This window comes from Aythya fuligula, chromosome 6 (assembly GCF_009819795.1).
Source record: "Aythya fuligula isolate bAytFul2 chromosome 6, bAytFul2.pri, whole genome shotgun sequence".
NCBI lineage: Eukaryota > Metazoa > Chordata > Aves > Anseriformes > Anatidae > Aythya > Aythya fuligula.
The window spans coordinates 4,976,717-5,004,327 of NC_045564.1; the positions used below are offsets into that span (position 1 = coordinate 4,976,717).

Genomic DNA, 27,611 nt, shown 5'->3' on the forward strand with positions numbered 1-27,611 from the left:
AAGAACTATGATTCAGCTCAGAGTTTTCCAAAGGAAATCTTTTTTTTGTTTATTTCAAAAAAAAAAAAAAATGTTCTTTGTTTGTTTGCTTCCTGGAAAACAACTTTGTGTTAGTATTATATTTATAAGGATCAGAAAAAAAAAAAAAAACAAATGCCCAGCTATACGAAGAAATTTGAAAGTTTGTCACATCTACCCTTTGGCAAGAGGCAATGCTTTTGACTAGCAATACCAGGAAAATAATAAAAAATGAAAAAGCAGATACTGAATGTACTCCTCGCTCCTTCTCAAACAGTTTTAGTAGTTCAGCAGGGAAACTTTTCAACCAGTAAGGAATGGATCTGATTATCAGTTTCCTCTCATCTGTCACTCACTTCCTTTCCTCTTCCAACCCCTAAAACAAACAAACACAACTGTTTATCCAACTTACCCTTGTTAGCCTTGTTACATGTTTGATTTTTAAAGAAAAGAAAACAAAACATGCAAGACATCTTTGATAACCTAAATTTGGATGTAAAGAACCCAGGGAGCTGAGAAACTTGAAGACTCTCTCCCCTTTAAAAATGTTGTTACCTTTCCATCAGTCAACTTCAGTAATATTAAGCCTTACTATATCCATACCTCCCAAATATACATGTTCCTTAGCCTGTTAAGAGTGCTCTCTCCCAGGCATCTCAGAATGCAGCAAGTAGCATTTGAGGAGCCTACCTTTGAAGATGAGTACAGAAGCGAGGACAGAGACAATAGCCTGCATTTTCAGAGTTTCCTCATAGTGCTATGTTCTGCTATCAGCATCAGCAGTCATCCTTTCTCTGCATTCTGATTTCAGCCTTTAGAAAGCGCTCAAGAGATCTGTAGTTTCCTTATAAGAATGTGAAGTCACTCACAGGAAAGAAGAAGAGGGAGAAAGAGGATGAATGTGTTACAGAGGCAGGTTTTTAAGGGTCAGCTGCTGGGTTCTGGTCTTCCTTATATTTTGGTTTGGGTATTTTTATGTGGCTTTAAAATATTAAATGCTATGAAGACCGCAATACAAATAATAAAGCAGATAATTGAGACACGTGCAAAACTCAGTTTTATTAGAAGGAATATAGCTAAAGTTTTTTTTTTTTTTTTTTTTTTTTTTAACCTGGATGTGTCCTTGCAGCTGCATGCCATTTCATGTAGGTGACCTCAGCTGCAAAAGCAGGCATATCCTTCATTCACTTCGGTGGAGAAACAGATGAACTAGTTGTAAGATACTGTAATGCTTAATTACAAAAGTAACAACTACTAATACTGCAAATGTGGAGTCCATGCTAGGTAGATGGTCTCAGCTTGTATTCTTTGCTGTGGCATGCCACATGGGCAATGGCAACAGTCTCTCCTTCCAGAAACTCTGCAAGAGCAACAACTTTGCACTGAGTTGCTTCTGTGCTGAGGAAAAGGACCTTTGAAGCTTTTGCCCTGTATCCAGTAGCAATTGCTCCCTCCCTCTTAGCTTTTCCTTTAAGATCACTGGGACAAGCCAACCATGCTGGTGGTACGTTTCCTGTAAGCATGCTGTTGTCTGGTTCTTTATGAGGTTGAGAACTTCATCCGATACAAGCACTAAGTATTAAGTTATGATTTAGTTTGTTGAAGGCAGGAGACAGGAAGCTCTTGCTTCTATGGACATCTGTAAAGCACTAAGCAGTGGAAAAATGAATTGTTATCACTAGGGGGCAATAAAACATCACAGACATCTATATTGTTAAGCAAGAGTGCAAGCAATGTCACTCCCTCACTGAGGGAGGCACTTGTGTTATGACCTAAAGAACAGCTTGCAAATGCTTGTGTGTTTTTCTGACTGTGTTTTGTAGTCAGTCTTGCCTCAAAGATGATAGAGTTTTCAATAAATAAATACATTTATATTATATAAGCAGACAAAAAAAAAAAAAAAAAAAAAAAAAAAAGATTTCTCATATAGTTCTGTGCTGTTTTATCTCAATTTTATCACAGTAAACCAATAGCAAGGTTGGGCATTTGAGCATCATTTTTGTTTCTGAGCACCACATATTTAGCACGGTGGTTAGGTATAACATATTTTGCTAAAGCCCATCTATTCTGTACAAATAAATCAAAGATGCAGAGTACCAAAAAAATTGAATCTGAAGCTCACTCACTGTCTTTCCCACTGTCCCTCTCAGTCTCTCAGTGTGACCACCAACTCAAAGTGAAAACAGACTTTCCAGAAGAGTTCTGCCTCAGTCCTCTTAAGCTATGAAGTTAGTTATCAACCATTGTATCTAATTTTCCCCATGTCTTGCTGGCACTATATATCTGTTTACTGATTTGAAGAGAGGTATAGAGGCCATAAAACAGTGGACGTGTAAGATTTTTTGCTGGGCAGAAATGCAGTATAAACTGTGCTTGTGTTAGATTTCTTAACAGAATTTGTTGGAGATATGAATGATTTTGAACACATTCAATAACACTGAGCTTGTCTGCTGTCCTTCAGGCCTTTCTACTGGTCCTTTTCTGCTCTGATCTGTGATGTTCTGGGGTTGTAATCCCTGAGTAAAAGCTTTCCTGACTATAGGAGAAGAGTCATATAAATACTCTCTGGGCTTTCATTTAACTTTTAAACCTGAGTCATTTCCAAATATGTCAGCACAAAGTGGCTTGTAAAGTGGACTGGAATATTAGGCTTATATTGCCCTTGCTGCATGCCAGTGCAAACTGTGCAAAACAAGCAGGATTTGGTAGCTAACCTGTTGTTTGTGTGTACTCTAGATGGTCTTTATCCACACTGATTCAACAATTTGTGCAGTTCCTATTGTTACATTACTGGCCAGAGCCTGACTCTGTGGGTAGACCTCAGAAGTCATGTGAAAGAGTGATCTTATTAATTGTAATCTTTATAGTGACAATTGTTTCATGTGGCACATGCTGTAAATAAATGTGAAGAGAGAATGTAATGATAATGTCATCAGAGATTAGAAATTCCTCGAGTAAGGATTTCTGTGTTCTTCAGAACAGCAACTTAATAAAAACAGCAGTTGGGAGATGTCTTAAGGAGAAGCTAGGTCAGTGAATTTCTCTATGATTTGCAAGTTCTGCATTTCCAAAGGTTGTCAACTTCCCACAGGACATTAGAAAAGTGTTTTAGTAACTGTTTATGTTTTGCAGAAATTTCAACTTGCTGATCTTGAAAGTAACTCCTAAAAAGGAACCAAAAAGCTTTGTTAGAATTGTAGGGACTTTTTCCTGTGGTGTGGATCTTTAGCTATTGACAACTTTCTCAAGCTGTCAGTAAGCTTCAGAGCAAGACAGAGGTCGGTGTGATTGTCCTCACCACATTAGACGGGAACAGAATTCTTTGATCCCACTTCAGGTTCAAAAGAGGGTTTTTTTGTGTGTGTGTGTTTTTATTTATTTATTTATTTATTTATTTATTTATTTTCTATCTTCAAAGTTTGCTCATGGTTGCATCTCAGTTTTTTTATGTTTTAGTTAAAATTGCAATGAAAAGGATTCCAAATGCTGACCTTCTTGACTACTAAATCAGGAGAAGTGAATGTGACAGCTGGAGAGATATTAGCAAAATATATAGCAAAAATATTCATCTTAAAATGAAATATTGTTGCCTTTATCTTTTTCTTTTAGATAATCATTTTTCCCTTACATATGGTGATATTTTTACTTTTACCCTGTTTTATTAATATTAACTAAAGATTTCTTAGTATAACTTGTATCAAAATAGGGGTTTCATTCACATAAATGTCCCCCCATATAGATTTCTTTATATATGATTTTTTACTTATTTGACCATAAGACAATATATCTTTAAGTATTGCAGAATTTTCTTATGTCTTGTTTTTTTTATGTCTGTGTACTACATCTTTCAGAATTTCTTCACTGTTTTGCACACCAAATTTGTGTGACTTGAGGAAGAATTTGGAGAAAAAATAAGGAATGAGGCTGATACATTCTGATATAAACCTTGAAAAACTTTTTACACATTCATTTAAAAAAAAATAAAAATAAAAATAAAAATTAAAAATAAAAAAAAAATAAAATTAAAAAAAAAAAAAAAGAACAAAAACACATTTCCCATTAAAAAAAAAAAAAAAAAAAAAAAAAAAAGAGAGAGATTGAAGTTTTGACCATGTCAGGTCCCTACATTAGAAATACGTTTGTACTGACTGGTAAATTCAGCCCACTGAGTATCCAATATGACAGAAAATAATGCAGTTCTGATGTAAATGCCTAGTATAGTGGGGCAACCTTGAATCTCTGTTAATCCACATTTTAAGAAAAGCAAAAGGAAGATACCTGTCATTTATTGGAAGCCCAGTTGGTTTTGTTCCTATTGCAAGTGTATAGACAGATTTCTTTAAATCATGATGTAACCTTAGTACATCTGTTTTGGTCCATTTTACCTTAGAGATTGGTGGATAGTTCTACCAGAAACCAATTTCTAACACAGGGGCTCCCAAAATGTTTTTCAACGGCTTGGGTGTCACAGAGGACTGACCACTTGCTTACCTAGTGTCTCCTGAGATGGTTTGCTCCTCCCTTTATTTGAGCTCAGAGTTGGTAATTAGGAACTGTATGACAGAACCCAACCCCCAGTATTTAAGCTGCCTCTTTACATTTTGAGTGCTTCTAGCCCATTTCAGGAGAGTTAATCCATTTGATTATTGACCCAGTTAATAGTCGGACTCAAATAATTACTGGCTTTGCCTTGAAGTGGATTACAGACATTCCTACAATCCTAGAATGACAGATCTCAGAAGCTACCAGGAACACTTCTGGTTGTTTCAGAGCAAGTAAACCTGTTAACAGACTTTGAGAAATTTCCAGGTTTTTTTCGGGATGTTGATGAACATATGAATATAAATCTTCCCTTTAATTTGTCTGTTTGTCTTTGCTTGGAAACAATTGCAATTGGTTACAGCTACTAATTGTATAAGTTGCTGTTCTCCATCTGTTCCTTCTGTCTCTGTTGCTATTTAATTCATTACCCGGGTAATTCTCTTCAAGTGGTGTCCAGGACTAGGATTCTGGTCTACTGTCTTTATGTGCATAAATTACAATGTCTCTGTCTTATAATACAGTAGCTGAGGAAAGGGATGGCTACTGTGATGATGCTTACTGTTAGTTTTAGCACATACTAATACAATTCATAATTAGGTTGTGTGTATGTATTTTGTTCAAGGCAGAATAGCCTTCGTAGTCAAGGTGCAGGTACTGTAATGAAAGCAGCCTAGATCTAGAGTGAATGGCTTCATTTAAAAACTGACAAAAAGAACAGAACTGTAATCTACATCTCTGTCTTAAATAAGTAATGCTTATGGTATCCTTTTGAATTAAAGTCTGCCATGTAAAAAGAAGCGAATATTCTACAGGCTGTCTCTTGTTCTTTAAAACTGTGTTTCAGTTTAGCTAGTGCCATTTAGAACACAGTTGCTTTAAACTGGGAGCAGATATGAAAACTTGAAACAGGAAGCTTCCCTGCCGCTGCTGCAGGGCTCTGACTTGTACATAGAGTAAACCCATGTGCTCTACAAAAGCAAGAACGAGGACTAGCTGATTAATCAACAGGCAGGATCCTGCTCTAGGAAGATCAGGTTGCAATCCTGCCTTTGTAGCTTTACACCACACCCCCACGTATTATCTTCAATGTGACTTGGTAGGGGAGGACTGCATTCAGCACGGATTCAGGAATCCTCTGTGTGTATAACAACTGTTTCTAGGAGTTTGGTGAGTACTTTGTAACAGACTTTGTTTTACGTGAGATCTTTTTTTCTTCAGCTGGCAGAAAAGAATGTCCACTGTTATGTTTTCTTTAAAATGTGGTAGATGCAGTAGTCAAATGTTTAGAATCAAAGTCCAGCTGCAAAAAGGGAGACTTCTGTATAAATCTGAAACAGTACAACAGTAAATGTAACTTTACAAATACTAATACAACTAATCTTTGGTTGTCAGAATGTGAGACTAAGGTATTGTTAGCACCAAGGCAGTTCAATATCTTTGAAAGAAAGCCATTCAAAAAGCGAATATATTCATTTTGATCATTAGCTGGAGTTTGGGGGGTGGGCGGGAACTGAAGCTTCTGTTTATTCAAACAATTCCTCTACTACAGTAACTTCAAGGGAGGCTTGATTCAAGCAGAGTGGTCTGCCAGGCTATTTCAAATCCTTCTAAGGTATGTAACATTGGAAGCAATTAATACTTGGAGAAGTACAAGAATATTTTAAGTCAAATTAAGCTGATGTTAATACAAATCAATTTCACTCATAATATACATGGAAGTTCATAAGTACTAAAACATCTGAGCAATAAAGAAGGTAGTGAATGGGGCTTGCAGACCTTGGTGCCAATTAAAAAAAAAAAAAAAAAAGCAGAAAAATGTCAGTGACTTATGTAATATTTTACTTGTAAGAATCTGCATGAGCTTCATCTTCTGTAACTCTTCAATGAAAAACAATGATACCATTCTGCATTAAAAAAAAAAAAAAAAAAAAAAAAAAGGAAAATATAAATAGCTGTTCTAGAAGATTTAAATACATCTTAAATGAGGAAAAGGCATGTAACAATGGGAAAAGTGGAGTAGGGAAAACTCAAACAATTTAGATGGGGGGAGTATGTGAAAGGTCAGTGTGACTCAGTACTCTAGAAATTAGTCATCAAAGTACTTCATGGAAAACATGTAAAGATATAAACCTTCCTTCCTGAATGCCTTATAGACAGATGCAAAGACAGGAAATCCAAGCTGCCAGTATAGATATGAACAGCAAAGGCATGTTTTCATAATTGCTGGGAACCTACTTGGGGAAAATTGTTGGCCTTTTCCCTTTGCCATCTTTACTCATCTTTGCTCATTCTTTAATTCTATCAAGACAGAGTTTGTGATCAGATGTGAAGGTAGCAAGCATCTATATCCACAATAAATTTTTTTGGCCTGTTGTTTGAGCTGCATTTGAAAACTGTAATCATTAACCAGCTTACTTTGGGTGAAATGTATGCAGTTAGAATAGTATTAAGGAGCTGAAGATGATTAAAACATATGCTGCTATAGTCTTTTTTCCTGTCAAACGTCCCACTTAAAAGGATTAATTTAAAAAATAATCATATACACCATTGCTTGGTAAATCTATATCTTTTAAAAATATATATATAACTTCTATGGTAAGGAATCACTAACTGTACTTGAAATTGAATTTCAGTAATCTTTGTTTATCTTTACTTTGTGAACTGTACAGTTTGCAATTTGGAGATAAAATGAATTTCAGCTGTCAGTGTAAGTTATTTCATCTTCAAAGTGCATTTAGCCTTGCAGTGCAATGCCTACACTAACTAATATTGTTAATGAAAACTGAATTTTAACTCATTTAGCTAAATGCAGAATAACTTTAAACTGAAGTTTTATGGTCTTCTTGTCGCAGGAGAGTTTGAACAATTAATGGCACTGAATTTATCCTCCTTAATCTCATTGCAGAGTTAATGTTGGAAGTCTAATGGTCAAAACTCCTGAATTGATGTTAACTATTTAAGAGCTGGATGTCAGGTGTGAAGGGCCATGACACAGAACGTACCAAAAACAAATTTCTGTCAGAGAGGAAATTTTAAGAGACTGGAGGAAAAGTTGTCCAGGATATAATGTGGCTAGGAAACAAAGCAAAGGTGTAGAAGAAAAAGCTTCTAAATAGGCTTTTAGAAAACATACACAGAGTCTCTAGAGAGCTGGATATCTCACCTCTAGCTAGACCAGACCCACAGTCAGAGAAGAACTAGTGGATTCTAGATCTAGCTTCAAGGACATTTCTGCAATAACCCTTCCACTTTAAATGCATAAACAGGCACAAATATTAGCACCCAGTTTGTTCTCTGTTCACAGGGTTACCAATGGCTTTTATATTACTCTTGTGACTCTGTGGACCTTAAATTATCCTAGTGGAGAGAGCACAGACTGTTCTCAGAGATATCAACATATAGCAATGGAATGAGAGTAATTTCTGGAAACGTGGATATCAAATCTCCTTTGGACAAAAAGAGGAACTGCTGTTGTCTCTTCCATTCAGGGAAGCTGCTCTAGCACCTATATTTACTTTAAGAAGATGATCCTGGCAGTAACGCTCTTCTGTGTCTTAAAAGAAAGTGGTAGCTTCTTGAAGTGCTTTGCAAGTATTGTGGTTTTGGTTTATGGTTTTTGGTGTGCATTCAGCATGTGCTGAGAACGTCTGCCAGAGGAAGTCAGAGCATGGGTGCAGAAACAAGAAGAGAAATTTTAAAATTAAAAACACAAGAAAATATATTAAAAACAAACAAACAAACAAACAAAAACATCGGTAGAGCTTATGGGCCTCAAGAACAGCATGAATCATGCACATTACAATTTTGGAGCACACTGTTTACATTTTGTCTAATTCCAATGCTCTTTGTTTGGGCTAAATTTTGAATAGTCACATTATCTTTTTGAAAACTGGGAGATACTAACAGTTCCTACAGAAACCAAAACTGGACAGAGGGTTTTGGAGAGGATTGAAAATGGGATCTAAATTTTAAAGGTCGTCATGCTTGAACCCGGTAAAATTGCTCTTTAAAAAAATAAAAAAGACAAACTACTGACATCTATGTGTTTCTCTTATGAAACTTAGAGTATGGGACAGACTGTCCCGGGGATAGAATCGAGCAAAGCCATGTGGGGAGTCATACGATTCCATTCCTATTATAGTTACTGCACAGCAAAAAACATTAATTTTTAGTCATTCAGCTGTTCATTTTACTTCCTTAGTATTGTTGTCACTTTCCCTGATACATGGCATGCATAACTGAAGTTACCTAGTTAATTTGATCTACTATTTAGAGAGAAAGAAAAAAAAAAAAAAGTAGACATTTGAACATGGTGAACCAGGATGAGTGCTGGACAGAGAAAGGACGCCAACCTTCTTCCAGAAAACAGAGCATTTCAAAAGAAGCGATTTTAAAACAATAATATTAAAGGTAGCAACTGCAACAAGCAAATTAGGCATACAAGTATATGAAGGAAATATTTAGCTGGTGCTGGTACAGTTTTTTATGAACTTGACAGGAAGGTCCGTATAAACTTATTAGTGTATTTCTGTAAACATTTTCTACTTTTCCATTGATTGACTCTTACTGCCGTTTTTGTTGTTGGTGGTGGTGGTTTGGTTTGGTTTGGGTTTTTTTTTTTTTTTTTTTTTTTTTTTTTTGTTGTTGTTTCTGTTTTTTGTTTTTGTTTTGTTTTTTGTTTTGTTGTTTTTAATCATGTTTCCATCTTCATCTCCCCATCTCCTCTCCCCCCACTTAGGTGTTGGAAGATTCACAAGGGATTGTGTCCCTTTCCTCTCTGTGGCAGTGTTATTTTGTGTTGGTTTTAAGTATGTGCAGAGTGATAATCTGAGGCTGTTTCAGTCTGCGGGTATTCCCATTGGTGGTAATTGCAGCATTACCAGTGCAATGGTCCAGAGCATGCACAGCCATTGCAGTTGAAATCTATTTGATGTATCGACACAGGAAACAGGGGGTGAGCTAAACTTGCTTGGCAAAGCAAGATAACTAGTATTTTGATGTTTGGTATGTGTGCAAAATGTGACTTACAATTATAAGGTTTCACAATGTTAATAGTCAGGTAAGGTCAAAATCAGTCATGAGACACTGCTGCGGCAGATAGTTTCCTCCTGTGCCTGCCTGCCTGTTATGTTTTCAATAAGTGGTAGCTTTACTTCAGTGCAGTAGAGTGCTTATGGTTCTGTAGTGTGTACAGTGTGGAAATGCACGCAACTGAGTTGAAGACAAATACACAGCACTGAAATGACTGTCCATTAGAGAAGAGGGTTGGGGTAGGCTAGCTAACTGCTAAATACAGGACGGTTTGTTTCTATGTGAGGAGAGCTGAGATTTGGAAACATCCACTGTATTTTTTCAGTCCAAACCACTGAAAGAAGAGGTTGGAGGCTTTCCAATCCTGGTGTTTGCTGCTGGAACTGCCATGCTAGTTCCCAAAAGCATAACTAAAATTGCTGCTTGTCTGTTTTGTTTGTTGCTTCTGAGCTGTGAGGTACTATTAGAATGATGAAGGCATTCCCTACTTGAAAATAGAATTACTTGACCTATGATTTTGCTACTACCAATTATTTTTTGTCCAAACCTAAACACTGTGCACCATTTTATGATGCCTGTATACATCTTTCCTGCATAGTTTTCTGAGGCGTTGGACTATATTTTACATTAAATGTAACATTAACCTAGTTTTCACTTACCAGTTTGGGTACATCTTACCTCGTTATCAAAGGGGAGAATTAGTGCAGGGTTGGGTATGTGGTAGTGATAGATTTTTGGTTATTTTTGTTTTCAGATTTATGAAATAATGGAAACTAGTGATTTGGATTAGTCCACATTAATATAATAATAATAATTTTGGGGAGAACAAACTAATATTTATTTTCATTACTGCAAACTATCTCACAGTGTGGACAGGGCTGTATATGATGAATGGAGATTTACCTCAGATATGGCATGTCACATAGATGTCATTGCAACATCTAAATAAAGAACTGGCTCGTTATTTATTTCTGTTTAAATCAGCCTTCTATGAGGTGGAAACAGAAATTCAAGTAATGTACTCAGTATGTCCTTTATGGTGAGCTCATAAAGTTGGGTCATGTGCCATGTACTTTTTTTTTTCTTTTTTTTTTTTTTTTCTCTGTGGTTAGAGCAAGTAGCTAGAAAATCATTAGCCATTCCCTCAAGGTGTCTTTAGTAGCTATTCAATTTGGTGTAGACAAATCCTGTGTTCCTGTGAAAGAGGTAAGTACAGCTGTTCAAAAAGTAACTCTTAATTTCAGGGTTTTTAAATAACTTGAACTTTGTATCAAGTGGTCTGCTGTACACTGCCATAGGGTTGAGCAAGTTTTTCGCAGGCTACCTCCGCCAAGGCATGCCTTCTGTAGGATGCATTCTCAGCCCATTCTCCCAGTTCCCAGCTCTTAGATGATGTGAGGCCCAGACTGAACCACCTGGGAAGAACTCAGGGGAGGAGATGAAGTCAGGTCTGGAACTGTGTGACAAGAAAAGGTGAGTGGAAGCATGATGGCAGCAGTACCCAGAGCCAGGTGTGAGATGAGTAGAAGGGAATATATCCTGGCACTAAGTTGGGGAAATTAAAAACTGTTTTTAAGCACAGGCAAAAGGAGTCAACAAAGGAAAGTGAAAGGTCAAGAGAGATCCATAGTTATGTGAAAAAAGAAGGGTATTCTGGTGGTAGCCTTATTAATTAATTGATTGATTTTTCTTTTAAAACATAACAAGGTTTTCTTTTCAGTTAATTTGTAAAATGTGTTTGCAAAGCATCATTTACAACTTTAATGCAAACAGAACCAAAGTGAAAGTTTAAATCTGGAACAGTGATATCAGGCCAAGCAGCTTTTTAGCATAAAAGCTAATGAAGTCCTTTGTTTTTTCTAAATTTTAACTTCCCAATTTTCATTTCACTACCCAATTTTCACTTGGAAATTTAAGATGCTGGATAGTGCAGCAGCAAGTCAACCTTCATGTCGAATGATGAAAGGTAACCAACCAAAATCCCCTTTCATAACAAAAAGGTGATTTGAAGATTTAGAATAATCTGGTGGAGTCCCTGGTCTTAGGACAGATACGGACTATTAGGGAAGTAAATTGAAGGGTGGGAATTTTTATAACTCATGTTTTCAGTTACTAATGTTTGCTAGCTGATGATTCACGTTAGACTACCTACTTTCTGATAAGTTGCCTGGAGACTGCAAGGCTTTGCATTGAAGTCATTTGAAGGTCAGACTGGTACTGACTCTGGGACTGATACATAGCACAAGTTTCTGAGCCACAGTGTAAATATCCTCTTCTTATATATACATAAAAAGACATGGTGCCCGATGACCTCTTACAGTTCCCCTCATCCAGTTTCTGGGAATACTCTGCCACAAGTCTGTGAGAGGAAGGAAACAGGCAGGTGGAATGTCAAGACTAAATACAGACCCTGACTGTATTTATATGTAGTATATGTATTGTCCTAACTTGAGAGGTTATCATCTCAAATCACGTGAATTGTATATATTTATATAATAAGCTCGGGAGATGCATTAATGATATCCTGCTGAGAGAGCCGTCTGCCTGCTTCATGCAACAGGAAGGGAAGAAGAATTTGTCTTGACAAAGGACACTTTGCCTTGGTAACAGCTATAACAGCTGTGATAGGGGCAGTTTTTACCTTGAGTTGCATTTTATATCTTTGCAAGACACACCAGACACTGTGTAGTAAGCGGATTTTTTATTTTTACAAGGATTGTTTGATATGTTAGTGTAGTACAGCTGCCATGGTGCTTTTTCAGTGTTTCTGCATATGAAATGTTACTTAAATTGAGACCGCATATTGGTTCGGCATAATTTTGAACAAAGAAAACTCTTTGTCAAGCTAATACTCCCAGAGTGGTGGAGAAACAGTCCCTCTCACTGCTGAATTGAAATAAAATGTGTTGCTTTAGTCTTGTTTTTGAAATGAGTCTGCTTTCTGTTGCCAGATCAGCATGTGGCTAAGGAAATAAGTCTTAGCAGGAGTCTAGTTTGGGAAGACTGGGAAGGTGGCTTAGCTGTTGCACTCGTGCTGACTGCAATGTGGACAGTGTTCTAAAAAGCAGAAACTAGGAGAAGGAAAATATTAAAATTCAAAAAGACCTTTAGTACCAGTCCACCCAAGACAGTAGCATGTTGGTCAATCTTATTGACATGTTTCTTGAGCTAAGCAAGTGTTTTCTGGGTTAGGATGCAGATGCATCTCAAATATATGTCCTGGCATTCTGTAGATACTCTCTGCAGTATTTACTTTTTTATGAGGTCTATAAGTTTCTTTATTGGCAGTGACAGTTCCTTCTGGTTAAAGGCAGAGGTCCAAGTCCTGTCTAGTTCCTAGTAAGAACAGTTTGCTTGCGTGTGGCCTGGAGTACAAGTTTTGAGTCTTTCTTCTGTTGTAATGCACTTAAATATTTTAAAAACAGCTTCACCTGCTGCCACACTTTGATTCCATATGCCTATTCCTTTATAAACAGATTCAAAAACCTCTGAGGTCTTCTGAGCCTTAGCATTCCACACCCCACCGTCACCTCCCATGCTCTCACAAGGGTGAAGCATTCTAGGTCTGATTTGGATGCATAACTAAATGTAGTACAAGGTTAAAATAAAATAGTATTTAGGCTGACTCCAGGAGTGTATAGGTTCTCAAGAACAGGCAGGGATGGCATTTGGCTGAGTGTCAGCAGTTAGAGAAGTGACATCAAGCTTTTACATCACCAGAGGAGCAGAGAGTTATTTGTGCAAAAGCACAAGGTCCAGGAGAAGGTTGCCACACATGTACATAGCAAGCATGAGTATACAATAATGAATCATGGAAAGATATAGCTGCTTCAAGAAAGTGCAGAGATTTTGCTTTTGCAGTTGCACCAGAATTGCTGTAGGAGCGGTTGGTACAACACTGGGAGTGAGATTGTAGTTCCCACTTCCAATTTTTAATACAGCTTTCTAGGCAGAACCTAACAGTGGAGACCACATCTCAATGTTTTAGAGGATCATATTTTTTTTATAAATTAATTATAACAGCAGTGTATTTTTCTATTACATCTTCAAGGATGATTAAGCAAATACAGAAGTTATAAATATGTAATTATTTTCCACAGGATCTTCCAAAACCGTAGGTCTTCTCCCAGCTGCAACGAGAAGTTTGCTATAGTAGTCTTTGGTAACTGGAGAGAGTACAGTCTCATTCCTGGTGTTCCTTCACTCCCCAGGCAGTTCTCTTTGTCTGCTGTTGTTTTAGGTGTTGTACAGTTGATTTCTTTTCTAGCACATGGCAATGATGGAGTTAATCATAAATTATCCGTGCTACATTTAACAATTGGCACATATTTTACAGTGGCATAGAAGCTGTCTTACAAACAATACTCAGTCGTCTGAAGTAAACATGCACAAAAGGATTATTAGTTTGTCTTGGGGGAAAAAAATGTTCCTCTTTATTTTAGTCAGAAAATAATCTGGGAAAAACAGAATTTTCTCTTATTTCTGGTGGTCTCATGAAAAAAAAAAAAAAAAAAAAGTAGAATTTGTCTTGTTTCTGTAGCACCTTTTTCTACTTTTCGTGATGTGCCTTGGGTAATGCTTGTAGTGTTGGGAAAAATAGATATGTCAAGGATGCATGACTTCAACAGTCAAGTATTAGTCATCTGTCCCTTACTTTAGTGAATCAACATGAGTTCCATAAACATTTATCTTTCATTGCCCTTACCATGCCTTTTAATTTAAAGGGACACAATTTTAGAATTGATAAATGATATGATAGGATTCATACTTTCTTCATTGTTCTAACTTCTCCAGAGTAAGTGAGCAAACATGATGTTTCAAAAAGCTGTAACACAGCATGTGTAGTAAAATACTTTCAGGCAACTCACTGACTCAGCCAGCTGGGAGACAATTCTACAGGCTGAATCCAATAAATTCTGTCATATACGTCCTAGTAGGTTGTACTTGATACTGTAGGGCAAATATAATACCCGAGAAGTACATTGAGCTAATAAAAGTCTGATTTCATATCAGAGGCACTGTAATGCTGTCTAATTAGACCTTCTTTAATTTCAGGCTGTGCTAATTTAACCTTTTATTCCTCCATTTACTGTATCCTTTTTATCCTTTTTTTTTTTTTTTTTTTTTTTTTTTTCCTCCTTCCATTTCCTGGGCTGTCAGTGTGAATGAGTCACTTTTACACTCATTACAATGTCACTTTGTGCCATTTTCTGAAGCTGTTTCTGGCTACTGCGGAAATGTTAGCTTTTATTTTGCCTTTTCCAGTTTGCTGGTTAGAGATAAATACTGTGCTGAAGAAACGCTTGTTTCTAAACATTCTGGTAGCTACAGAAATTGCTGCAGAACAGACTAAGTAAACATACAGATAAAAGGTCTGACTCCAACGGCTGTAAATATCTGCTTTTAGCAAAAAATCTAGGGAGCCTCCTGATATTTCTGTGTTTAGGTGTCAGGATTAAAAAGACCTGGCTACAAAAGCAGGTAATAAGGGTCTGGTACTGGGAACTTCTTTGATTGCTTTTTTGTGCTTTTTCTACCTATATTCCAGCTTTAGGGAAGCTAGTGGCATTACTCACAAGTCAAAGCATTTAATTAAATCAGTGAGTCATTGCCAGCTACCACCCATAGACCTTTGATTCCCTTGTCAGGCAACTGAAACATTTTCTGTTTATAAAAAAAAAAAAAAAAAAAAAAAAAAAAAAAAAAAAAACTTATCTAAAAGCTAGTTAGTTTGGGAGCAGCAGAGTGTCAGCTCCTAAGGAAATGTTTTTTAGGAATTTATGAAATTTGCATTAATGACATTTTGACATATAGAAAAGCCACTATAAATGTTCCTTAATGATCCTTTGCTGTCCTAAATTAGAACCCTTTCTGGAGTAAGGGACTATATTTACTCCCAGAGATTTTCAATTTTTTGGGGTCTATATGATCAGACCATTTAACATAAATTATTTATGCTCAAAGCATTTCCAATATTTCCCATAACTTGCAGTGCTTCACACAAGTTCTTTTATACTTTACTGAGATGAATGTCATTGTTAAAGTAATTTGAATTTTACCTTTCATATAAATGCAATAACCCTCCCAATGTATTAAAAAAAAAAAAATCATAATAATCAAAAATCAATATCAATTAAATATATCAATTAAAGCTTACAGCCTTAAAATTCTGTTACAGAGCAACAGAACATTAAATCAGAGAACTTGGACTTTTCTAGATGGCTGTTTTTTTTTTAATTGAAAAAGCACAGCCAAGTTTACTTTGATCTTGGATTTTACTCTTCCTTAAGGAATTAAAGGATTTAAGGATTTAATCATTTCAGTAGTAACACCTGCACCTCCTTCATCCCATTTCTACCCATACCTGATACTGTGCTCTGGGAATGCACAACCTTGTGGGAAGGCTAGCCAGAAGAGAGGCAATTATGTTTGGTCAGTAGACTTTGCAATAAAGTAGATATACAGTTAGTCTAAATTTTTTGTCTTGTGAAATTGGCCAAGCATCAATGAGTCTGACTTTCCACAACATCCTCTTTTCAGGGAATACAGCTGTTAAGTTGAAGAACAGAAATACTGTACCCCAGTCAGATTTTTGATCTCTGTACAAACGCAGTCATTTATCCTTGTAATCACACAGTAGCAATTACACGTGGTAGCTGTACAAAATTTTATTTTAAGGTGAAAAAAAAAAAAAAGTACGAAATTTTATTTTAAAGACTCATTTTCAAATGAAACATTTATTGTGGATTTCCATTTCTTGATGATTTTCCTATATTTTCCTTCTAACTGGGAACAAAGGTTTGGGAATATAGGATGACAATAAAAATGAATTTACTAAATTTTGCAGTCTAAAGTCTATACTGTGCAGATTGCTGGAAGAAGGAACCGAGGCTGAAACCTGAATGATCTATAAGTAAATGAAAGTAAATCTCCCTGAATAAGTGCAAATGTTGCCATCATGTTTGAAAAAACTCAGATACAGAGAATTAGAAATTCAGAAAATGAGAGCCACGGGGTAAACTTGGAATTAATCCATGGGCAATTGAGGCTGTGGGTAATTTCCAAATCCCTTTATGAAGGGTCAAAACCATGTCAAATATTACCAATTAAGGCTTGTAAGGAAAAGAAAGTACTTAGAAAATTCCTCTTTCCCATGTCATTTTAAAAACTAAAATTGAAAGTCTGTTCTGTAATTTTTCATTCCTATGAACTCAGAGTAGTCATGCAAAGCATTTCAGACTCTTCAGTTTCTTTTATAACTATCTGAGTATCAAATCTGAATAGCTGATGGTTATTTCAGCTTTTATCCACCTTTAAATAATATCAAACTATCACCACCTTTATTTACATTATAATGCTGAGTACTTATACAGCTCTTTGAAAATTTTCCTTAATATTTCTCCCCATACGGTTGTTTCTTAGTTGTGGATTTATATTAGTTTTGTTAGTGTCAAATTAATACCATAACTCAGATGTCTCACAAATTATAAAGAGAATCTTAGACAACTTCACATTACCTTGTAAGGAGCTTTTTTTGTTTCTCTTTAAAGCATGGCTGTACTTCTTATCAAATAGTGAATAAAAAGGTTTGCTCTAATTTATCTAAACTTGTGATAAAAAATAAATAAAAATCTTCTAAGACCTTGTACTACAAAACTTTGCATGGATGAAAATTTAGTGTTAGGCCAAACGTATCACAAGAGGTGTTGTTTCTGGAAATCATACTGGCCTGTGGAAACTAAAAAGGAATACTCTCAAATCTGTTGACTTTGTGCAGAAATACAGTCAATAAAACTCCTTTTTTCAGATGCTCTGTTGGTCTATTTTGGATTTATGATATCATCTTATGTAGTATTATTTCAATATGTTAAAAATTTTGATTATGTATGTGGCTTACTTCTAGTGTCTGAAGTCTCAAACATTATTTTTGCAAGGCAGTATACAAACAGATGCATCTCTGTGGACATTCAGGCATTTAATTTCAGCACGCACACAGAATCTTATCAATCTTCCTGAAAACATGACAGTAATGTGAAGGTTGGCTGTTGCCCTTGGTCTTGAACAGTTACTTTTGCTCTAACTGTTGGAGAGGGAGTCTCTGCTGTTTGGCTTACTGGAAAACTGAAAATTATCTGAAAAATAATAAAATACTGAGAATAACTTAAAAAGATAGCTTGTTAATGCTAATGTTAGGCCCAGCGCTCAAAAGTATTGAGTGGATAGCAGTGAGCATTTCAGTAAAGACTCTTCTAACAGTGTATTATTTTTTAAAGCCCATTGGTGAGATAACATCAGAACAACTGTTTGGGAGCATTAGAAAAAGGAAATAATTAATGCACATAATTATCACACCTAAATAAGAGACTTATAGACAGAATGACAAAGTAGTAAGACAGATAGCCAGATGGGGTACACAAGGTAGTGCAGACAGTAGCATTAATGAATGTGATTAAATCTTGTCTGACACGTCAGAATGAACTGTTGAGTCCATAGCATAGTGCTATGTTTTCTTTCTTATCTTTTAGCAATGCTGTAGGGAACACACATTTTTTTATTTATTTTTTTTTTCCTACAGCTACTGTAAGTTAGGAAAACACTGTAGGAAAAAATTGAAACAGGAGGAAAAAAATGAAACTTTCTCAAATCAAAAGTGAAAATTCTGGCTCTGGTTTGATGTTGAAGATACAACTCTTACTATAACTCTTACTATACAACTATATCTAAAGTCAGGTGGCAGGCTCTTCCCGCAGACCCTCCTGCCCTCAATGTTTTAGCACCTCTGCATCACCTATCTTCATAGATAAGTAGACAAAACAATAAAGATAAAACAGTGCCTGAAGGCAAGGAACTTCCTAGTCCTTTAGATTTTTATGAAATTGATGTTAATTAGCTTAGCCAAAGTTTGGTATCATACTTTAAGAAAAGGGAACATCTGTCAGTAGCTAAAGGAGATATTGAGCCTATTTTCTGGTTAGAATTCAGGATTTCCTAGTGAACTTTTAATTAGTTTGAAAACATGTATTTCTTCATAATTAAAGCAAAAGTTTTCCTAAGGTGCTCTCCAATATATGCGTGCACAACCTTATTTTCAGCATAACTTGAACATGCTGGCTTCTGTAGAATAATTTTCTTTGTGTGAATAACTATGACTGCACTGATCCCATGTGGAAAAGAATAGCTCTGCACTTATTAACCGAGGAATTCAATATTAAGGGGATCTGCAAGACACAAAATACTATTTAATACTATTAAAGCCCATGTTGCAAAAAAAGTTCACTGGCTACAGTGAACTGCAGCTTCCAGGAACTTGATAGCTATAAATTGATGAAATATTTGTTAAAAATATAATATTGTGCTTTTGGCAATGAATCCATGGTCTGCAGATGAGAAAAACTTATTTTGAAGAACTAGAAATAAGGACATTAAAAATGTATTTAGAAGTACAAAGTATTATATTGTATATCATTATGTATTCTGGGAGGTGATTTAAAACTGTGGCTTTAAATAAAAATAATGTCAATGTCTCTAGTATGTACTGGAGATGGGATGGGAGACTTGAAATCAGCTGAAAGCAACTAAAAATCTTGTTGTGTTCTTCGTTGTGCTTATAATATAATTATACTAAAGTATCTTACATTATTTCCAAAGCTCTCTCTTTATCTACCCATAAATCTATGTTCTACCCTGCTAAAGACTTTTGCAGAGCACTCAAGAAATTTGATTGAAGTGTATATTGTCATTTATATGTTATTCAGGAAAGATGAAAGGAAGAAAGAGGGGATCGTTCTTACCTTTAGCCTTTTTCATGCTGTTTGTCTGTATTGCTGGACATGCGACTGATGACTCAGACGATGGCGAAGAAGGGGATGCTCTTGGTAAGAGTTCACAGAAACAACACAAAAAAATCGCATAACAAAATCACAATGTTATATGCACTCTATATGTACTTCTTCTGTACTTGATTTTTTTTTCAGGGAAATTTGGAAGTGGAACTAAGCATGCAACAGTGCTGAAACTAGACTGGGTTCTTAACGAACCAGAGGATGCTCAGAATTTTGCATCTAGCTCTAGCAAAATTGTTCACTTTCTATAATGGCTTCTGCTTTGCATGCTTTCTGAAAGTTTTAATCTTAATCAAAGTATTAGATACCAAGATTATTCCCTTTAAGCTCTGCTTTAGTACCTCTGGAAAAGTTCAATGCTGAGGGAAAAGAGAATGCAGGTGGTAAACTTTGGCTTTGTCTTCCTGTGCAAATTGAGTAGAAACATGATTAATAGCACTGTAAGCTGATGTTACTCTCTCCTGTGCACAGCTCTCTTCAGCCACAGTTAATTTGCAAAGTTTACAAAATTTTGGATAGCCCTAATTGTTTTCCTTGGCCTTAGAGATGCTTTCTGTATGGAAAAAAACATCTCTACCAAGTGATTTGGTATTGACGGATAAATAAAAACTTGGCAGTCAGAGATTTTTGTTGAAAAAAATATCAGAAGTGTGACTTAGGACTGGAGAGGTTCTTGGATTCTCTTAGCATTGTAAGGCTGTTGTTCATTGTACCTTCAATTAATTGAAATTCACTAAGTTGGGTCAAATTTCTGTACTGGATATCATTGTGCATAGTATTTTAATTTCGTCACAAGCAATCATGAGAAAACAGATGAGGGAAAAATGTGCTTGTTGTACCATATTTAAATGGGCTTCTTTCCTTTTAGAAAATGACTTGAAAAGGTTACCTCTTTCTTACGCTGTAGAGAGAAATGTAGTGGATACCTCTCATATTTGACATGTCTAATTTTGAAGACCATCTAGGAATACAGCTAAGGGTGACTTTTTGTTGCTGTTGCTGGTACTCATATAAATGCCTATGGCTTGTCAAATTTCCATCCACATTATTTCTTCCTATAAGTCCTTTGCAGCAGCCTTGAGACAAAATATTAATTCTATACAGCCATGGCTGTACTACAAAATAAGCCAGCACTTTAGGACCATATCACAATTAGTCACCACAACTTAAAATATTAGACATTCCACATTAAGTGTATGCTTATCATGCCAATGTCGTCAGATTGTTTCATGCAGAAAAAAATTGTTTCTATTTACCCTTGAGGTACCTAACTACCCTTCTTGTTTGAAGGCAAACTTGTATTTGTCTTTACTCTCCCCCACAACTCTGTTTTATAAAGTCCTCAGCCTGAACTCGCAGTTCATGAAGGCCAAATTGTCTTGTTGGTTATAATAATACACTTCTTCAACAGAACAAGAAATATTCAGGATTAGTATTTTTTTTCTTTTTTTTTTTTTCTTTTTTTTTTTTTTCTTTTTTTTTTGTGGCCCTGTGTACTTATTTGTTTTTTAAATATAAAAGACAACAGGAAAAGCACGCCAAGGAAATTAAATAGTCTCTTTTTATCCAGCAGTATTTTATCACCAATTATTTAACAATTGTCATTTAAAATTATACAGCCAGTAAATGATTTAGAATGAGGGACAGTTATTAACTTATGAACTAGTATTCCACAGTAAAAAATGGTCAAATGTGATGATTAGAAACTAAACCAGGGCCCTGTTGTTGTTATGACTAGTGAAGACTCAGTTGTGGTATTTACAAGAAATTATTTTTGCTGTAATCTGATTATGTTTTTATAAAATGATTATGTAGTTGCTATTTAAAATTATTCTTGTGATTCCTTACATATTAAATTCTGGCTTCACTGAATTTAACAACAGAAATTTTGTAGGCTGCAATTTCACTAATGGCATGTATTTTCTGATGGTAGGTGGTTATAAAACATTGACATACTTCACCCCAGCAATTCAATTCCAGGTATTGAAGGATAAAATAAGTTGTATGCATCCATTGCTTGCAATATGGTACTCTTGGATCACATTTGATACATCTCTGAATGAATCTGGGCTTTTTGATTTTTGTGTGTGTGTGTGTGTGTCTGTTTTGTTTGTGTGTTTGTTTTGTTTTGTCTATTAGTATTTAAGCTACAGTAGTAATTAAAGTTGAAAGTCAAGTCCAGCAGGTTAAAATGGATTCTCAGTGTGTTCTTTTCCAGCAAACATGCTGTCATTTTTCCATGAGTAAATTAGATTTATAAAAAAAGTAAATGATATAAAAATAACCAGTCCATGTATATTGTTCCATAATACCTTATGTGTTTGGGAGCACTCTAGTTGATGTTCCAAAGCCTGAAGAAAATAACTTACTGGTTGAATGTGCTTTTTATTCTAATGTGAAAGTTTATCAAGAATAAATGTGACTGCTTTAAGAAAGGGTAGGAAACACATGGGTAGGAAAAGCAGTGAAGTGTGTGTGGGTGGGAAGCTGTCAAACTGGCAAAGATGGAGAAAGAAGAAACAGTTATTCATTAGCGACAAGGTGCTTAGTATTGATATCACTTATCAAAGAGAGACATTTACAAGAAAGCTTGGAACGATGACAGCATATCTTTGTAATTAAGGATAACCGCAGGAATGTATATGAGTGAGGACCTGTAACCTAAGAAACAAAACAGAATGTATTCTACTTAAAAACTGAGAAATTCTTATTTCAGCTTAACATAATATAGACCAAACTTTGTTTTTTTTTTTTTTTCCCAGTTAACTTACGTAGTTCTGTTCTGACAAGTAAGTACACAGAAATGCTGTTGTCTTTCATATTTATTGTGCCATAGATATAACAGGAAAATTATTTCACAGGCTAATTAAAAGGATACATTTTTAACCAGCAGTTTTGCAAATCGAGGTAGCAAGAGTCTAAGTCAAGTTAGATTCTTTGAGTATGTAAACAGCTGGGGAAAATGGTATTGTTTTTACTTTTACTAGTGTGAAACTATTAGAGAAAATATTCACCACTTCTGGTTTGTAATATTGCATTGCTTACTAGTAAGGTACTAACAGGGCTTTACACAGGTATTATAAGCTCCATGTGCTCAGGGCTACAGTATGACTAACTGCAGGTTATTAGAGTTTTCACAGTGAAAGTACTACTTGTAAGTTGATAGTAACTATTCAAACAACAGTCTTGTCCTAAATTGCAAAAATTGCTGCGTGAAGGACAATAAGTGGCTGTGTTGTGTAGGAACTGTATTGGCCAGTATCCTGGATCTCGACAGTTGCCAAAAGTAGGAAGACTGTAGGAATGGAGCACGAATCATAGAACCATAGAATGTTCCAAGTTGGAAGGGACCCACAAGGACCATTAGGTACAATTCCTGGCTTGACACAGGACCACCCAAAAATCAAACCCTATGTCTGAGAGTTTTTTTCCAAACACTTCTTGACCTCTGGCAGGCTCGATGTTGTGACCACTGCCCTGGGGAGCCTGTTGTACATCACCCTCTTGGTGAAGAACCTTTTCCTGATACTCACCCAACCTTAGCCTCCTGTGATGCAGTTCCATGCCATTCCCTTGGGTCATAGCACTGTCACCAGAGAGAGGAGCAACTCCCCCTGCTACCTAAGATTGTAGTGACATAGAATACCTGTGCTAAACTCATGGTCAGTGTGAGCCATTTTGTTGATACTACTTTGCACTTACAACAAAGCATGGAGTTCAAAGGTTGTTAGCATAGGAATAGGCACTTAGTGCCTTTAATCATGACAAGCTACCACATAGTTGATCAAACAAAGGTTTGAAATGAAAATTTTTGAGGAAAAGTAGGGAGAAAATGTTTTGCTTTATTTTATTTTTGGTGTGGCAAGTAAGAACTTTTTTGTAACAGTCTGTATCAGCTGTAATTCTTTTTTCAATGTTTTTCGAGCAAAACACTCTCCATGTTCTTGATTTAGGGTAGTAAATTTATATAATTCTACAGATTTTCTAAAAGTTTATTTGGACCGGGTGCTTAAATGGAATGCCTAATAAGCATCCAAAAGGATCCAATGGAGAGACTTAAACTCATTTTTCTTTTAAAATGATGACTGCAACTTGCTATATTTAGAAGAATAAATGCATTTGTAAATATAAGGTGGAAAATAACTGTTTAAGCACTTGTATAATGAGATTGTATTTGCTGAAAAGTAAGTAGAAGTTGCAGAGCATTACAGACATAGTATAATGTTGTAAGCAAGGCTAGTAATATCACTAATGCCTCTGGTATTATGGTGTTCCTCTCTGGGCCATACACTTTAAAAGTAATCCAAACCAATAGGAAAGGATCCAAAGGAAAGTTGCAAGAGGGTTAGAAAGCAAGACCAATAAAAAGAGATTGAAGAAGGAATTTTATTTATTATAGAGATAATTAAGAGGATAGAAGAGTCATCCAATAATAATAATAAAAATAAAAAATAAAGGAAAGTTGGATGTCTTGAAATTATTCTTCCTACACACTGAAGGGAAGTACAAAATTATTTAATATGTAATAAAGACTATTTGGGCTGTATATTATGAAAAATACTTGTATTGCAAGCAGGGTAGTAAAATATCGGAACTGGCTCCTTCAGGTTACTGGGAATTTTACTTCACTGGAGTTTTTTAAGAATGATTTGGCCATCTATCAGGAAAGGTCTCAAGGTATTTATCCCATAGACATATGCCAAAAGTTGACCGAGCAACACTGTTAAAACTGCTTTCTGTTTACATTGTTAGTTATTCACTGACATTTCTGATAGACAGTTTCTCTAAACGTCATATCCTGTGTTCTTCACACAAGGCCTAAAATGTAGTAGGAACAATCTCTTTTAGAACTGAATAGGAGAGGAGGAGGCCATACAACAGGAATTAGCTTACTCAAGGCATATTCCACATGTGAAACTGGTGCAGACATATTTGTATCTATACAGACCTACTGGCCAAACACTCATGCTTGCCTTCTCAACTGCTGCTTTAATCTGAGAAGGAAAGCTAATTTTATACCGTCTGTGGTGAGCTAAGTGTTCCCAGGTGTAAAGTAATGGGGGAAGAACTCTCTCTGTTCCCAGACGCAGGAATGATTCAGTTCCCATGAATCCCTTTGAGACATCTTTCCTCAGAGTCACTTGGTTATTGTTCAAAGGGAGAGGACTTGGCTCTCTGGTGCTTCACAGGGTACGTATTTTAGTCAAAGTATGGTAATTTACCAGCATGCCTAAGAAAAGAAATGTCTCTGCCACTTCATAGATTGCCAAAAAGTGAGACACAAATAGTTGTTATGTTTGCAGTAAATGTCACTGTCAGTACATCTGACAGTGGTAACAATGTGACTAACTACAGAGGAAAGGTCTGAGGAGGTAAGCAAAACAAAGATTTAGTTTTGTGGGTTTGGTGGGAAACAAGCAGCGGTTGAGACCAAAAAGTTTCTAAGATTAGTATACTAAGCCAGTTGTTCTTCATTGTGTAGTTTTGCAACTATGCTTAGGCACCATTTCTGTTTTGATAGCCCACAACATTGGTGTGGCATACTGCAGTGAGCAAAATGATCTGCCATAACCCCATGTTTGTAATTCTAGTAGTTAAGAAACCTAGTAAGTTTTCACAACCTCTTTGAGACTGAACTGGGTCATTGACACAGGTCACTTATGAGGTCTCCTTACTTGTGTGCCAAGAAAGTAAAATGTTTATAAACCAGCTGTTAACTCTCACCCACCCCCATTTAAGCTGGATTGATTTCTGTGCAGCTAAATGCTTGATTTTAGCCTTTCAGGAGTTATTCCAAATGTTACTGAAACCTTTGATGCTTTCAAGGCATTTTTTCCCCCTATTACTCAGTGAGGGAATTCCAAAGTATTTTTTTTTTTTTTTTTTTTTTTTTTTTTTTTGCAATGTAGTGTTCTCTCAACTTTTCTAGTTGAGCCTTTTCAAGTTTCTTCCAAAGGATTTCCAAACCTGTTGGAGAACTTTGGACCTTTGAGGCACAACTTGGAATCTTGTATGGTGTCTAAATCCTGATTCTTCATGGGCTTAATAAGACCCAAATAAGGAAATTGGCAAGAAACAAAGTTCAGAAATCTTTGGCAAGCTGAGCTCCATAGGAATTTTAGTGAAACTCATATCTCTTTGAAATTTGTTGTTTAATTCATCCACAGTATCTATTAGGCAATCTTCAATGGTATTTTCAAATCTGTTTTTCTAACTTCAGAATTTGTAAATATCCTTTCTCTAATAAGGTAGACAGACAATTTTAGGGACTGAATATTTGGTATGCATTTTGAAATTAAACATCTCAATCTGTATTTTAACACCAAATTGACCATGTTAAGAATGGAAGATCTAATTATCTGATACATTTTTTGTGTTGATAGTACTTGTGTAATAAAACTTATTTTTTCAAGGATTTACATGATATGGGATAAAAGATTTTAGCAGTGAATTTTATTTCTTTGTTGTATATATAAGTTATCAATGTCTCAAATGGAATAAAGAGTAAACTTGCATTTGCCTCAGTGTTTATGAGGGTTTACTTCAGCTGTGTATTTCAGTTAATTTTATAATAAGATAAATATTATATGTTAAACTAATAGCCACAGAGTGGGTAGGTAGTAATGTCAATTTCCTTATCACCAGGTCATAAAGTAGGATTTTTGTGGATTCTGTTAATTAAAACTGGAAATTTACTATAGTTAGCACAAGAAAGCTATATAATGATCATGTATATGCTTGTCCTCATCTTTTTTTCCTCCTTCCTGAGCCACTGCAGATAGCACTGATAGTTACTTTTGAATACACATATTAAGAGACATCAGTGTTCTGATTAGTTGTGGGAGAATGAGGTCAAGATTTCAGCTCTGTTCTTCCAACTGCAACTGCAAACACAAGCTCTGCAAAGCTTTTAAAATCCTCTACTTCCTTGGAAAAGGAAAGCAGGAAAAAATCTCAAAGCCTGTATTGGTAAGGGAACAGTATTATAAATGGGATCATCAGAGTTTCCTTATAGGCACCAACAGCATAACACTTTGTTAGTAATCTTCTTCAAAATATGTATGTTAATTTTTACATAACATTCCAAGAGTTAATCATATGTGTATATATTGAAAGACATAAAAATGACTTGAGGTGAAAAGGTTCAACTTCTTTTCACCCAAACATTCTGTTGTGTTCTTTTCAGCTCTTAAAAGGTCTCAGACGAGAACAGTAAAATCGAAGAAAGGTATGAAACGTATCATGAAACCTATCAAAGAAAAGCATCATGACCTTTCAATTGTACCAGATGGGTTTATGTACCAGTAATGTGTAATGTGGTAGGGAAATGGTGCCCTCTGCAGGGCTCTCTTGCTTAGTTCACCCCATGCTGCTGTCTGCTGAGATGTCCTTACGAATTATGTTCGCTCTCAGAGATGTTCATGCACAAGGCACGCTCCTTCAGCCTTTATTTATGCAGGAGTAGTCAGCGTGTCTTTCGGAGCTGCCCGAATTTTCTCAGTATATTTTTTGATGATAATTTTTCACTAGGTTCGATGAATAAGCTGCTATCTGTAGTTGTTTACAAAGTTATGATGAGGACCTGGTGTTTGGAATACGAGCTCTTTTGGTTGAAAGTTGAAACCAACATTTCCATTTGATTGAGATGAACTTGTGTTCCAATGGAGATGATGGTTGTCTTTTTACATCTATGTTTAATGTGTTTAGAGCTTTAGAGCCAGATATTAGCAGTGCCTCTCCAGCACAACAGGCAAGAAATTTGATTTTGAAGTTAAGCTGTTCAGTGAAGCAAAGTAACTTGATAACAGTTGTTCTACTTCTTTTTATCACAGGTGCTCCTTTGCCACCGCTGAAACTGGGACATTCAATTTGTGCCCTGAAAGCAGATGAAGGTCCATGCAAAGCTATCCACATGCGCTATTATTTTAACATTCAAAGCCGTGGGTGTGAAATATTTGAATATGGAGGATGCCATGGCAATGAAAACAACTTTCTAACACTGGAAGAATGTCAGAACAAGTGTGTGGTAACAGGCCAGTACCCATTCTCCTATTCTCATCAGTTCTTCATTTGCATTTTTTATTTGTCATCCGTAAACCATATGAATTTTAGAAGTAGAGGTCTTCTTCAGTTCCTGTTAATACAGTAATGTCATGCTCCCAATTATGCTCCCAATTA

At 35.8% G+C, this 27,611-nt stretch overlaps 1 protein-coding gene across 2 annotated transcripts in view; it reads left to right on the forward strand.

Annotated features, from left to right (window-relative positions):
- The first annotated feature begins 5,549 nt into the window (after positions 1-5,549).
- The window catches only part of TFPI (tissue factor pathway inhibitor), a 40,617-nt gene continuing 18,555 nt past the window's right edge, over positions 5,550-27,611 (forward strand). The window contains exons 1-3 of one of the 2 annotated variants that reach the window (XM_032189623.1): positions 5,550-5,727; positions 19,347-19,466; positions 27,266-27,466. In XM_032189623.1, coding sequence (XP_032045514.1) covers positions 19,352-19,466; positions 27,266-27,466 — 316 coding nt within the window. In that variant the 5' untranslated portion in view covers positions 5,550-5,727; positions 19,347-19,351. Of the gene's footprint in view, positions 5,728-6,108; positions 6,173-19,346; positions 19,467-27,265; positions 27,467-27,611 lie in introns of those variants that run through there. The other variant, XM_032189624.1, reaches the window with a different exon arrangement.